Raw genomic sequence first — 13,913 nt, 5'->3', positions numbered from 1 at the left:
CCTTAAGAATTACATGCAAAATAATTGTACCGCTTTCAGCACCTAGAATCAGAAACAATCATACCGCCAGGGAGGTTAAATGTCTTTACTTTGCTTTACTGAAATTTTTCCCTTCTTCTAAAGAACTCAAAGTAGAACATATTCGTTAATTTACATTTTATTTGTTAATTTATAAAAATGATTGTTTCGGCCTGTGAATTTTGTAAAATATACAGTGTTGCTTTCATACTGAAAACTTTGGATTGAAGCAGTTAAAACATGCAGCTGGGTAATGATACTCTATAGCAGTGATGGTGAACCTTGGCACCCCAGATGTTTTGGAACTGTTTCCCATGATTCTCATGCACTCTGCAGTGTAGTTGAGCATCAATCTAGGGTGCCAATGTTCGCCATCACTGCTCTAGATACAGAAGCATTATAGGTTATACACAGAGGTAAGAGGAGGAGGTGAAGGGGTTAATGTACAGGTTATATACAGTGGGAAGATGGAGATGAAGGGGTAAATGTTAAGAAGTGCAGGATAAGGTTTAATATAAAGGTCACTAGAGACAGGATGGCGATCAAATGTACAGGGGTGGAGGGGAAGGTGAAAGGGTTAAAAACACTTCAACAAGCACCCCCTCCCCCCCCTCCTACCCTTAATCCGCTGCTTCTGGTGCTGTGAGACTAAGGATTGAAATTTCATTCATTAGTTCCTCCTCCTTCCCCTATTGTAAGAGAAAGGGGCGGGCCCTTAGATGTAAACAGTTGAACTGTTTATATTTTGAGATTGCTGTGGTTAGCCATCCCAGCAATCACACGGTATAGAGCCACTCATATCAGCTCTGTACATTGTGTCTGTGTCGATTCACGGCCACTGAAGGATATTTCTGAATTTATATTTATAAACAGCAGGCCGGAAGGAGAGGTCCACCCATATGCTGTTTTTTTTTACAATAAGGGGAAAAGGAGGTGGTTGACATCCCGGCCACACCAATCATGACATTGAAATCGTGCTACTTCACTTGAAGTAGCAAGATTTCAAAGTAGCATTTTAGTGTTACTTCAGGTGCAACTTTTGAAGACATCTGATTTCATGCACAGATGTCTAAGCAAGTTGCACCTGAACTTATAAAAAGTAGTGCAGGAACTACAATCAAAATCGGTGCGACTCAAACTGAGTCGGAGTCCCACCGATTTTGACCGCTTCCAATGCGGACAATAAGGTGCGACTTGTCATGTGATTTTAAACTGTTGCACCGCACAACTGTCATGTTCATGTTTTCATTTTCTTAGTCCTCTAGGACCTCTTGTGAAAGTTGGGTTCGGCCCACCAAACCTATGACTAATCTTACACCTGTAGAATTTCATCTGACTTTGGACAAGAAAGTATAAAATTCGCTCGACTGACCATTCTATGGTGCCTTCATGGACTCAACTAATTTTGACCTTTTCATTCGACTACCATGTCAATGTCTCGATTTTGGTAGAACCGAAGCTCTAATTTCGGATTAACTTTGGCAAGGACATGCGCATAAAACTTTCTTTGAAACCGATTGTTGAATCCCCCCCTTCAACTCTTAGAAAGTCAAACATTCTGAAAACGACAATTTACAGGGGTAAGGCCAGCTTAAGTATGTGTATTGGCAGGGTTTTTTTTTTCTCAGAGAATAGGTGCAGGTCCCCCCCACACACACTTTGAATCACCCCTTGTCTCTTCCCCTTACCCACCAATGAGCAGAATCCCCTGCAGCCAGCAACAATAGACCCCCCCCCCCCCAGCAACAACAGATCTCTCCGGGAACAATAGACCCCCAGCAGCAATAGACTCCTCCCTCAACAGTAGATCCTTTCCAGCAACAATCGAGCCCCTAAGAAAAGACCTAAGAAATCCCCCAACAGCAATAGACCTCCCAGCAACAATAGATCTCCCCACCCACAGTAGATCCCCCTGCACCAAGCATGAATAGACCCTCCAGAACATCCCAGCCCACCATTTAGTGCTGGAGGTGCCAGGACTGTGCTCCCGCAGAAATAAAGCCCTGTGTATTGTTTTTTTAATTTTATAGGAAGCCTCAGCAGGGGGTCTGGGAGGCAGAATTGAGGGGGGGGTTGGAAAAGTCAAAGTTGTATGAAAGTTCAGCTGTCTGTATCTCTGGATCTACTAATGTTTTGACATGCAATTTTCGATAGGCCTGGTTCACACCTATGCAGTTTGCTTTTGATAGTGCTAGTTCTGCAGTGCTTTTTGGCGTATAGTTAGCGTTTTTACACACATGTTTTTAATGCATTTTGCTTTTTTTTTATGCTTTTTTTTGGGGTCCACTTTGTTGTTGGGCAGATTAGAAAATGCAAAACATGTCAAAAATGCATCAAAAACGTGTAAAAAATGCACAACATGCGTTTCTGCAGCATCTCCATTAAAGTCTATTGAACCAAAAAACGCAGCGGCTGAAAAAAGCATAGATGTGAACGTGTCCCATAGGAAAGCATGTTAAATGGACTGTAGTGCGATTCTGCATAAAGCAGAATAAACGCATATGTGTGAACCAGGCCTAAGGCTCGGATCACACTCGTGCGGGTCATGCGTCCTGCATTTGCTCAGGCATGGCTGCCTATTCATCTGAACAGGCTGTTGTGCTGTGTAAAACACACATAAAAGGTGCATGCACCTTTTTAAAAACACGGCCACAGGGTATTTTTTATCATGTGGTTTCCCTGTGGTTTCCGCACCTGTGATTGCGCTGCGGGCTGATATGATTGGGAGTGCCATTCAAAATAAATGGCAGCCCTGTCCATCTCGCAAGAGCAGTGCGATTTGGCTGTGGGTGATTGGGGGTTCGGGAGTCGATGCGATTACCGCAACCGGAACGCACGGGTCGCACTAGTGTGCTCCGAGCCTTAAGGATTTAGCACAATTGTCCTTAAGTCATTTTCCCCCAGACCACTAAAACAGTGCTATCTTAAGAGCAGTAAAGGACCCCAGGCAATGAAGTGCACTGGGGTCCTGCCTACACAATCACCCACAAGAACAAAAATGCAAATTATCGATAAGGCGATATTATTTGGTACAGCAGTGCCAGGCTAATGACAGATGGGCCACCTGCTAAGTTCAGCGGCGGTATGCACGCGGAAATCGGGACTAATAATTGGCTGGGCCTGGGTGGCTGGGCAGGTGGGGCCCCCTGGGCAAGTGGGGCCCCCGGGAAACTGCCCAGCGTGCCCATTCGGTAAGATGGCCCTGCCCTAAAATCTGCCCTCCTGGTCAAATAGTTACCTTCCTCGTTGATCCAACAATCTTCAATATGTGGCCCTGTCTTCTTAATGTGCATGTGTGTTGTGGCCCCATTCATTCTTTGAGTAAGCTGCAGTCTTCAAAGACCCGGCAGAGATGTTTTTGCTGGAAAGGCCTTTCCTGGAGACACGTTAGGAAGTGGTAGGGAATCTCTCCAAAAAAGGAGAAAATCCCTACTTAGACTGTTGTCACCGGAACTGGTGTCCCTCTATTCCTGTTCTGGTGATAGCTGTAAAATTTACTGTGATTTTCTGTCTGGTCAGAATAATTACCAAGACAGATAAAGAGGGGATTTGGGAAAACCATGCATGCGTAGATGTGCCAAGGGACTCTGCTGGGTCCTGAAAGCCATCTGCGCATGCGTGTAATCAACCGCAGGTCATTTCCACCTAGGCAAGAAAGAAACAAGCGCTGCCCCGCAGTGCAAAAAAGTCAGAACCACTTAAAAAAAAATCCAATTGTGTGAGAGGGAGGGGGCTGGAGCCAGATGCAAATAATTTGTTTTTTGGGGGTGAAGGACCACTTTAGGGAAGCCTTTACCAATTGGTTTTAATTGCAGATTTGTGTGTAACCGGTTATTAATTCTTATTATTACATCAGCACAAACAAAACTGACCAGATAAAGGGGTGCTGTATGGAGTGTATAATAATTTTGGCATTGCTATGCAAAGACAGACACAAAAAAAAGAAATGTATATTCTTCTATACGCACTTGCAAACATTCTGCTTTAAAAGTAATCTTATTTTTTTTTTTAATAATTATACTTACCTGCACTGTGCAATGGTTTTGCAGAGCAGCGCTGATCCTCTGCTTCTGAGGTCCCCCGCTGACCCTCTGGACTCCTCCCCCCTGCTGAATGGCCCATAGCAAGCCATTTGCACACGCAGCATGGCTCGGCCCCACCCCCCACTGTCTGTTTACTGGCTGTGGCTAACAATGCCAATGGCTTGCGCTGCTGTTTCTGAGCCAATGGGAAGGGAGAGAGCAGAGAGAACAGAGGGGGCTGTTCTAGAGTTAGAAACATTAAAAACCTGAAAGTAAAGTTTGAAAAGTAAACAGCATACCAAAAAAGTATCACTGCATACAGGCAGGGTAAGCGGCCATTCAGACTGGCCCGACACGACTTGCTGGGGCGAACTGTGAAGTCGCAGTGCACAGCGTGCACCGCGACCTCGGCGCGACTTGCAGGGACTTCATATAATTGAAGTCAATGCAAGTCACCTCCAGGTCGCCCCAAAGTAGTACAGGACCCTTTTTCTAAGTCGGATCGACTTGTGTCGCTCCTATTAGAATGGGTCCTGTACTATTCAATGGCGAGAGAGCGACCGCGACTTGTCAGGCGACCAAGTCGCGCTAGTGTGAATGGACCCTAAAACGACTCTCATCTACACTTTTCAATCAGATAGTCATATGTTTAGCTCAAGTTCTAATTTCATAATTTTTTCTGGCTGCAGCTATCATCTTCATTTATATATATAAATATATTTAAATATACTGTATATATACCACAACTGCGGCAGGCTGGCTTGGCTGCGCGAAACAATGTAGTCCTACGTCGGTCCTGTGAGTGGTGCTGGGGGGGGGGGGGGGGGGTGAGCATGCACTGCCGCCGGCGCACTCCTGCACCCACTAGGCAGCGAGGATGCTGATGCACAGGATCGGCTGCCAGGCAAGCTGTTGTAAACACAGCTGACCGTTCTTCTCCCCTGGAATAATCACAGAGCGCCAGTGATCCTTCTATATAGGATCACAGTCTCTATGGTCATTTCACAAGTCCCTCCCCCACAGTTAGAAAACACTCCCCTAGGCTCACAATTAACCCTTTGATCACCCCTAGGTTAACCCCTTCCCTGCCAGTGTCATTATTACAGTAACAGGGCATATTTTTAGCACTGATTACTGTAGTAATGTCCCTGGTCCCCCCCAAAAGTGTCAGTTGGGGGTCTGATCTGTCCGCCCCAATGTCGCAGTCCCGCTAAAAATTGCAGATCGCCGCCATTACTAGAAAAAAATAAATAAATACAAATGACAAAAATCTTTCCCCTAGTTTGTAGACACAATAACTTTTGCACAAACCAATCAAAATACGCTTATTGCGATTTTCTTTTAACAAAATTATGTAGCAGAAAACAAATTGGCCTAAAAGGATGAACATTTTTGATTTTTACATTTTTTTTTGGGAATGTTATATAGCAGAATGTGAAAAATATTTTTTTTTTTTTTGTTTCCGAATTTTATTTATAGCTCAAAAAAAATAAAAATTGCAGAGGTGATCAAATACCACCAAAAGAAAGCTCTATTTGTGGGGAAAAAAGGACATCAATTTCATTTTGGTACAGTGTCGCACGACCGCGCAATTTTCCATTATAATAACGCAGTGCTGAATTGCAAAAAATGGCCTGGTCATTAAGGGGGCAAATCCTTCTGGTCCAGAAGTGGTTAATCAGGGGAGAAATATATGTTTGGTCTGACCTGTTCAGGCCTTCACAAGCTGGGAGGTTGATTGCTTCCCCCTGCCTCTAGAAGACGTTTCTGGAGATTAGAGAGGTAGAATTCATATGATCCGCTTTAATATTGACCGAGCCGGTGATGATGTCACTCCCACACATACACCCAGGAATCGCTGTTTACGGCGCGGCTCTAAAGAAACAATACAGGTATGCCATTCCTTCAAACTGCATGCGCTGGTGGCATCACCCGCTGCATCTAAAGTAAATATCTCCTAAATTGGTGCACATTTAGGAGATATTTACAGTACCTGTACGTAAGTCTTATTATAGGCTTATCTATAGGTAAGAATCATACATGGGACCATGGGTGTCCGCAGAACTTTTTTCAGGGGGGGGGGCATAATTTTAAGGTCACACATGCTCCGCCCCTTTTTGCCCCCATAGATCCCCTTTAGAGCAGGATCCCCATAGATCCCCTTTAGAGCAGGATCCCCATAGATCCCCTTTAGAGCAGGCCAGGCCAGGGTCCCCATAGATCCCCCTTTAGAGCAGGCCAGGGTCCCCATAAATCCCTCTTTAGTCCTGCCTTTTCACTTATATTCCCCGTGCTATCAGGTTTTCCTGCACCACCAGGTACTCCAAGCACTCCCTGCAAAAAATGTATATATATTTAGCCAATAAAACCCCCTTTAGAGCAGGCCAGGATCCCCATAGATCCCCTTTAGAGCAGGCCAGGGTCCCCATAGATCCAAAAAAGATAAGTGCTATACAGCACCCCCTTTCCTGCGCTCGGAACCTGGTCCTCAGGCTGCCTCAATCCCGGGACTCGTGCTGATAATAGGCATCCATGATGGCTAGGCTTTGCTGCCCCTTACGACCAGGGCGGTCGACCAAACACTGAAAATACAAAGCAAAGAAAAGGGCGCACCAGCCTAGCGCATTATCCTCAGCGAGTTTTTTAAATGAAAAATTAAAATCAGCTACTCACAAACAATCGTGAAATTCAGGCACATCAATTCCATAAATCTGCCTCATGCCAGAGGATCAACGTCTTTACTGGAAGCAGAGGGCTGACGCGTTTCGAGGCTGTGCCTCTTCCTCAGAGCCTGGAGGCTCTGAGGAAGAGGCACAGCCTCGAAACGCGTCAGCCCTCTGCTTCCAGTAAAGACGTTGATCCTCTGGCATGAGGCAGATTTATGGAATTGATGTGCCTGAATTTCACGATTGTTTGTGAGTAGCTGATTTTAATTTTTCATTTAATAAACTCGCTGAGGATAATGCGCTAGGCTGGTGCGCCCTTTTCTTTGCTTTGTATCCCCATAGATCCCCCTTTAGAGCAGGTCAGGCCAGGGTCCCCCATAGATCCCCTTTAGAGCAGGGTCCCCATAGATCCCCCTTTAGAGCAGGCCAGGTCAATGTCCCCCATAGATCCCCCTTTAGAGCAGGCCACGGTCCCCATAGATCCCCTTTAGAGCAGGCCAAGGTCCCGATAGATCCCCCTTTAGAGTAAGTCAGGCCAGGGTCCCCCATAGATCCCCTTTAGAGCAGGGTCCCCATAGATCCCCCTTTAGAGCAGGCCAGGGTCTCCCATAGATCCCCCTTTAGAGCAGGCCACGGTCCCCATAGATCCCTCTTTAGTCCTACCTTTTCACCTATACTCCCCGTGCTATCAGGTTTTCCTGCACCACCAGGTACTCCAGGCACTCCCTGCAAAGATTTTTTTATATACCGTATTTAGCCAATATAACCCCCCTTTAGAGCAGGCCAGGATCTCCATAGATCCCCTTTAGAGCAGGCCAGGGTCCCCAATAATCCCCTTTAGAGCAGGCCAGGGTCCTCATAGATCCCCCTTTAGAGCAGGTTAGGCCAGGGTCCCTGTAGTATGGTAAGCAACGGGTTAAGTTGCTGTCTGCAAAATGTCCCCCATAGATCCCTCTTTAGAGCAGGTCAGGCCAGGGTCCCCCATAGATCCCCTTTAAAGCAGGGTCCCCATAGATCCCCCTTTAGAGCAGGCCAGGCCAGGGTCCCCATAGATTCCCCTCTTAGAGCAGGCCAGGAAATTTCCAGGGAGGGGGGGGCACTGCCCCCCCTTCCCCCTTGCGGACGCCCATGCATGGGACTTTACATATAGCTCATTTTTTTAATAAAAGGCTTCCTTCCTGTCATGGTCACATGACCAAAACCCTTAGTACTTTGTCGTATGACCCCCTGCTCAAGGTAAAAGATACCTGTGTTCTGATCACCTGCTACAACATAGATCATATATTGGAGGTAAGTGTCTAGGTATTTGAGCAGTGCTGGAGGGAGCATGGAGCAGCATTTTCTCCATGAAAGGTACATTTTTCAGTCCTTCTATTTTTTGAAGTTTTTGTACGGCCACATATACTGAACAGCTGTGATTACAGCCAGCAGCAAATTCCTGTGGCAGGAAATATTTTATTTAGTTGTTTCTTTTAACGGTAATTCTTATGTGGTCGTTGCACATGATACCGTTCCTAAGAAAACGCCATGGAACCGCATTCCAAATGTGTCCAAAATAAAAGCAAATTGGCCTGTGATGCCTTTAACAAATGCCTTGTGGGAAATCAAACTGCATGCTGGGAGCCTAAGGTTTTTTTTTCTCTTTGTAAACACTTGTAAGTGAATTGTATGGAGAATGTGTTGGACAAAGATCATCATCTGCATCTGATGCGTTTTGAGTAACACACATGCCTTTTCATACATTGCTTACTATAGGATATGCTTTTGTTTTAAATAATGGCAAAAAAAAAAACTCTCCCTGCAAGGTAAAGGCATAATGTGCTAGCATGCATCGCACAGGAGCACATTATTAACCAGTTCTGGAACGGAAGGATTTGCCCCCGTAATGACCAGGCCGTTTTTGCGATTCGGCACTGCGTTATTTTAACAGAAAATTGTGCGGTCGTGCAACGCTGTACCGGAATAAATTGATTTCCTTTATTTCCCACAAATAGAGCTTTCTTTTGGTGGTATTTGATCACCTCTGACTTTTATTTTTCGCGCTATAAACAAAAAAAGAGTGACAATTCTGAAAAAAAAATCAATATTTTTTACATTGTGCTTTAAAAAAATCCCCCCCCCAAAAAAAAAAAGTTAAATCTAATTTTTTCAACATTTTAGGCCAACTTGTATTCTGCTACATATTTTTGGTAAAAAAAAAATGCAAAAAGTGTATTTTGATTGGTTTGCGCAAAAGTTATTGCGTCTACAAACTAGGGGAAAGATTTATGTCATTTTTATTTAATTTTTTTACTAGTAATGGTGGGGATCAGCGATTTTTAGCAGGACCGCGACATTGCAGCGGATAGATTGGACCCCTAACTGACATTTTTGACACTTTTGGTGGGACCAGTGACATTACTACAGTAATCAGTGCTAAAAATATGCACTATTACTGTAATAATGACATTGGCAGGGGAGGGGTTAACTCAGTGGTGATCAAAAGGTTAAGCGTGGGGAGTGTTTTCTAACTGTGGGATGATGGGCTTGTGAAATGACCACAGAGACATGTGATCCTATATAGAAGGATCACAGGTGCTCTGTGATTATTCCAGAGAGAAGAACGGTAAGTAGCTGTGTTTCCAACAGCTGACCGTCCTTCTCTCTCAGCGGGGGGCGATTGCGGGTACCCGGCGGCATTCCTGGCTGCCTAGTGGGGGGCGGGAGCATGCCGCCGACGACGCATGCTCGCCCCTCAGCACTACGCGCGCGACCGACGTAGGGCTACGTCCTTTCGCGCAGCCGAGCCAGCCTGCCGCAGTAAAACAGCGGGCGGTCGGCAAGTGGTTAAAGACTTACCTTAAAAGGAAGCCCTCCAGCAGCCTGCTTTAACTGCTGCAAAGGCTTCCATCTTCACCCGGTCTTCCTTCCAGGTTTGCTGCTGTGACCGCTTGAGTGGCCGAGGCACAATGATGTCACTCACTCGCATGCAGGAGTTATGCCACGGCACAGAGCTTTTAAAGAACGGCATGGGTATGACGTTCCTTCAGAGCACATGTGCCGGTAACGTCACCGGCTGCTACTCATTAGAATATGTCGTGAACGGTGCATGTTTAGGAGATTTTGATTTTACTTACAGGTAAGCTTTAATTGAGGTTACCTGTAGGTAAAAATAACCCTAGAGAGTTTACTACCACTTTAAAGCAGATATAAACGACATTGCTTACATAATCTTTAAGGCCCCTTTCACACGGCTCCGTTCCGTCGACGGAGCCGTGCTGCTCAGCGGGGATCGATCCGCCGATCCCCGCTGAGCAGGCGGATGACAACTCTGTCTCCACTCTGTGTGCAGAGACGGAGGTGTCAGATCCCAGCTCTCCTCTATGGGGGAATCGGATGAGAATGGACCGCCTGTCCATTCTCATCCGATCCCATCCACTGGACAGATGGAAAAAAGGGTTTCCATCCGTCCGGATTTGACGAACAGGATCGGATCGGATGGCAGCGGGTGTCAGCGGACATGTCTCCGCTGACATCCGCTGCCCCATAGCATGGGGCATCCGTTCAGATCTGTCTGAAAAACTGACAAGTGGATCTGAATGGTCCGCATGTGTGAAAGGAGCCTAAAGCTGAATTCCAGGAAAAGTAAAAATGCTCCAGCTGGGTTGCAGCCGCACTGCAAGGGTTAAATGTTAATTTCCGTCTGGAATTTGAACAGCACTCTTGCCCAATCCTCTGCTTCCACAGAGCTACAAGACTGGCCCCCACAGCTTCTTCTTCCCTATGTCCTGGTGGTCTAAGGTCCTCTGACATCATCAAGATTGATGCAGAGCCCATTGCCCTGCACTGGATGTGAGGACGCTGAGAGCCAGAACCTGGGGAAGAGCTGTAATGGGGGATAGAGTAAAGGCCCGTACACACGTACCGATCGTCGGCATACAAACGTCGGTGGACGAAGGATCTGCCGATTGTACGCGTGTTAGTATGGTGCCTCCGACAGATGTCTGCGCACAATCCGCGGACAAAAGTCTTTCTTGCAAACATGAAAATTTTTGTATGCCGACACCAGAACGGACGATTGTTCGACCTGTCAGTACACAATTCGGCCGACAGACCGCAGATTTGCAAGACTGGGCATGCTCAGAAAATAGAAAACACAGGGAAAGTTAACCATTACATGACATCACTTCTGCAGTCGGCGGACAAAATTCTTGTGCTGTCCTTGTGCTGTCTTTGCACTTTTCAGCAGACACCGACATCCCGGGGAGAAAAGAGGAACATTTGTAAGCCGACCATCGGTACGTGTGTACGGGGCTTTAGAAAAAAGGCTTTTCCTGTTCCCAAGCTGTTAACCCTTGCAGTGCAGGTGCAGTCCCACCACAAGGAAGGACTTTTATTTTTCTTGGGAGTTGGCTATTAACATTTTATGTCATTTCAAAAAGTAATGTACAATCATTTGTAAATCAGCAGCTTTCATCAAAATAACACCTAGTGATCCCTCCGTAATGGACCTTGTTCAGGCACTTCCTGTTATAAGGTGACAACACTCTGTTCCTGTCTCCCAACCGTGCTCCTGCATTTTCACCCTGTCACATGGTCATTTCTACACACATTACGCATAATCCGCTGTTGTCACCATTAGGAAACCCGCCCTATGAAATACCATGCTGTCTGGAGAGTGTGCAATCAGAAAGTAGCTCTGAAGAGGCTATGGAGATCAGAAGCAGAATTGGGTAAAAATAGGCGAAAACAAGTATTATGATTAAAAAAAAGAAGAAAAGAAAAGAAAAATTGTTTGTGAAGAGTCCAGGGAAATCAGAAACAGAAAAGGATGAATAGGTGAAAACAAGTACAGTATATTGATTTTAAAATAGGCAATCATTTGTGATATGCAATGGCTAAATGTCATCCAATAGGGTTTACACTTACTTTTACATGTGTTTGCTATATCATGCATTTGTTAATTATCACAAACTACTAAAAAAATGCAACCCTTTAGGTAATTCAGTAGCTAATTTTTTTCTCATCTCTATCCCCCAGTACTGAAAGGGTTAATGGATCATTTAAACACACTGTTCATGTAGGCAGCAGCTGGGCACCAGCCTTGTGATAGGGTGCTGCATGATGACCCTAGCCAGAGATACCCCAGTCCTGGCTTTGATTGGGGGGGGGGGGGGGAGAGAGCTTGAAAAAAGTGGGTCCCTTGAACTGCACCTCTGATCACACCCCTGACCATCTTCACCTCTGATCACCCCCCTGACCATCTACATATATGATCACCCCCTGACCATCTACACCTCTGATCACCCCCTGACCATCTACACCCCTGATCACCCCCTGACCATCTAGATCTCTGATCAGCCCCTGACCATCTACACCTCTGATCACCCCCTGACCATCTACACCCCTGATCACCCCCTGACCATCTACACCTCTGATCACCCACCTGACCATCTACATCTCTGATCACCCACCTGACCATCTACATCTCTGATCACCCCCCTGACCATCTACATATCTGATCAGCCCCTGACCATCTACACCTCTGATCACCCCCTGACCATCTACACCCCTGATCACCCCCTGACCATCTAGATCTCTGATCAGCCCCTGACCATCTACACCTCTGATCACCCCCCCCCCTGACCATCTACACCTCTAGTCATGACCATGACCATCTACACCTCTGATCCCCCTCTGACCATCTACACCTCTGATCACCCCCTGACCATCTACACCTCTGATCACCCCTCTGACCATCTCCCTGATCATCTACACCTATAATAACCCTCCTTACCATCTACACCTCTGATCATCTCCCTGAGCATCTGCAGCTATGATCATCCCCATGACAATCTACACCTCTGGACATCTCCCTGACCATCTACAGCTCCAAAGATCTCCCTGACCATCTACACCTTTTATTATCCCTCTAATCATCTACAACTCTGGTTATCTCCCTGACCATTTTACATCTATTATCATCCCCTTGACCATCTACACCCCTAATCATCCCCCTGACCATCTACACCCCTAATCATCCCCCTGACCATCTATACCCCTAATCATCCCCCTGACCATCTATACCCCTAATCATCCCCCTGACCATGTACATCTCTGAAGATCCCCCGGACCATCTACACCTTTGGCCATCCCTGTAACCATTTACACCTCCGATCACCCCCTGTCTATCTATGCCTCTGATCATCCTTCTGACTATCTGCAATGACAAGGATACTGCCTGCAGGTCAGTGATGAGATGCCGTTTGATAGCAGTATCTATCTCTGCAGGGAAATGAGAGGAGGAGAAGGCAGCTATCCCCCTTACATGGGATGAGATGGCGCATCCAGCCGCAAAGGCTTCTAGCAGGCACTGTCGGCTTACCTGGCTGGATGCTGGCATGGACCACATAGACGCATCCAATCACACAGCAGATCCATGGAGCCCAGCAGGCTGCAGACTGCATGGTTGCCTGTTATCTGGGCATGTGTCTGGCAGCAATCAGAGCGAAGTCCTCATGGTGCTGCTGGGGTCCCCCTGCTGCCAGTCACACAGAGTGCTGCATTGTGTTCTCCTGGCTTCCATTAGTGTGTGTGCTTGTGCTTTTACTGCATTGGGTGGTTAGATGGGGATGTGAGTGCTCTAGCACCTCCCAGGTCTCCTCATCCACATGCACAGCCACATCCTAAGATACATCAGAAGAAGCCCTGCATAGCCTGCCTCCTTCCAGGGAGCTCACAGCACCCTGGGAAATGTAGTCTATTCTTACTGATGCTGCTGGCCTTTCTGCAGCTCAGGTTGTCACACCACCATCCATCCATCCACACATCCATCCATCCATCCACCCATGGCAACTCACAGGGCTGCTCTATAGAATGGCCAGGTTTATTGTACTGATGGAAAGGAGATGGACCATAAAACAAGGACATCACCATCTGCATATCTCCAAATTGTAATCTTTACTATATACAATGTTTCAATTACAACCTTGTTGAAACAATCCACTCCTCCTATCAGCCACTCAAGCTAGGCAGCTAATAATTCAACCAATAAGGAATGAATCAGTGCAAACAAAACATACAAATCCACCAATGCAGGGAAACGATTTCTTTCAAAGCACATAGATGTTTGCCAGCTCAGAAGGTCAAGGGTCAAGGGTGAATACTAGACTGCTAACAGTGCAATAACTTCAATGTTCAGAACAGACCAAAGAGCTCCAATCTTAAC

At 46.3% G+C, this 13,913-nt stretch overlaps 1 protein-coding gene across 6 annotated transcripts in view; it reads right to left on the bottom strand.

Annotated features, from left to right (window-relative positions):
* The window catches only part of ADAM22 (ADAM metallopeptidase domain 22), a 491,004-nt gene extending 477,660 nt beyond the window's left edge, over window positions 1-13,344 (bottom strand). For 2 of the 6 annotated variants that reach the window (XM_082259183.1, XM_082259185.1), the window contains exon 1: window positions 13,071-13,343. In XM_082259183.1, coding sequence (XP_082115309.1) covers window positions 13,071-13,152 — 82 coding nt within the window. In that variant the 5' untranslated portion in view covers window positions 13,153-13,343. Of the gene's footprint in view, window positions 1-13,070 lie in introns of all 6 variants that reach the window. The other 4 variants (XM_082259184.1, XM_082259186.1, XM_082259181.1 and 1 more) reach the window with 3 other exon arrangements.
* Window positions 13,345-13,913: the final 569 nt, after the last annotated feature.

This window comes from Pelophylax lessonae, assembly GCF_965119305.1.
Source record: "Pelophylax lessonae genome assembly, chromosome: 5".
Taxonomy (NCBI): Eukaryota; Metazoa; Chordata; class Amphibia; order Anura; family Ranidae; genus Pelophylax; species Pelophylax lessonae.
Note: the sequence above shows the minus strand (reverse complement) of the source record. Positions and strands in the feature narration are given on the sequence as shown.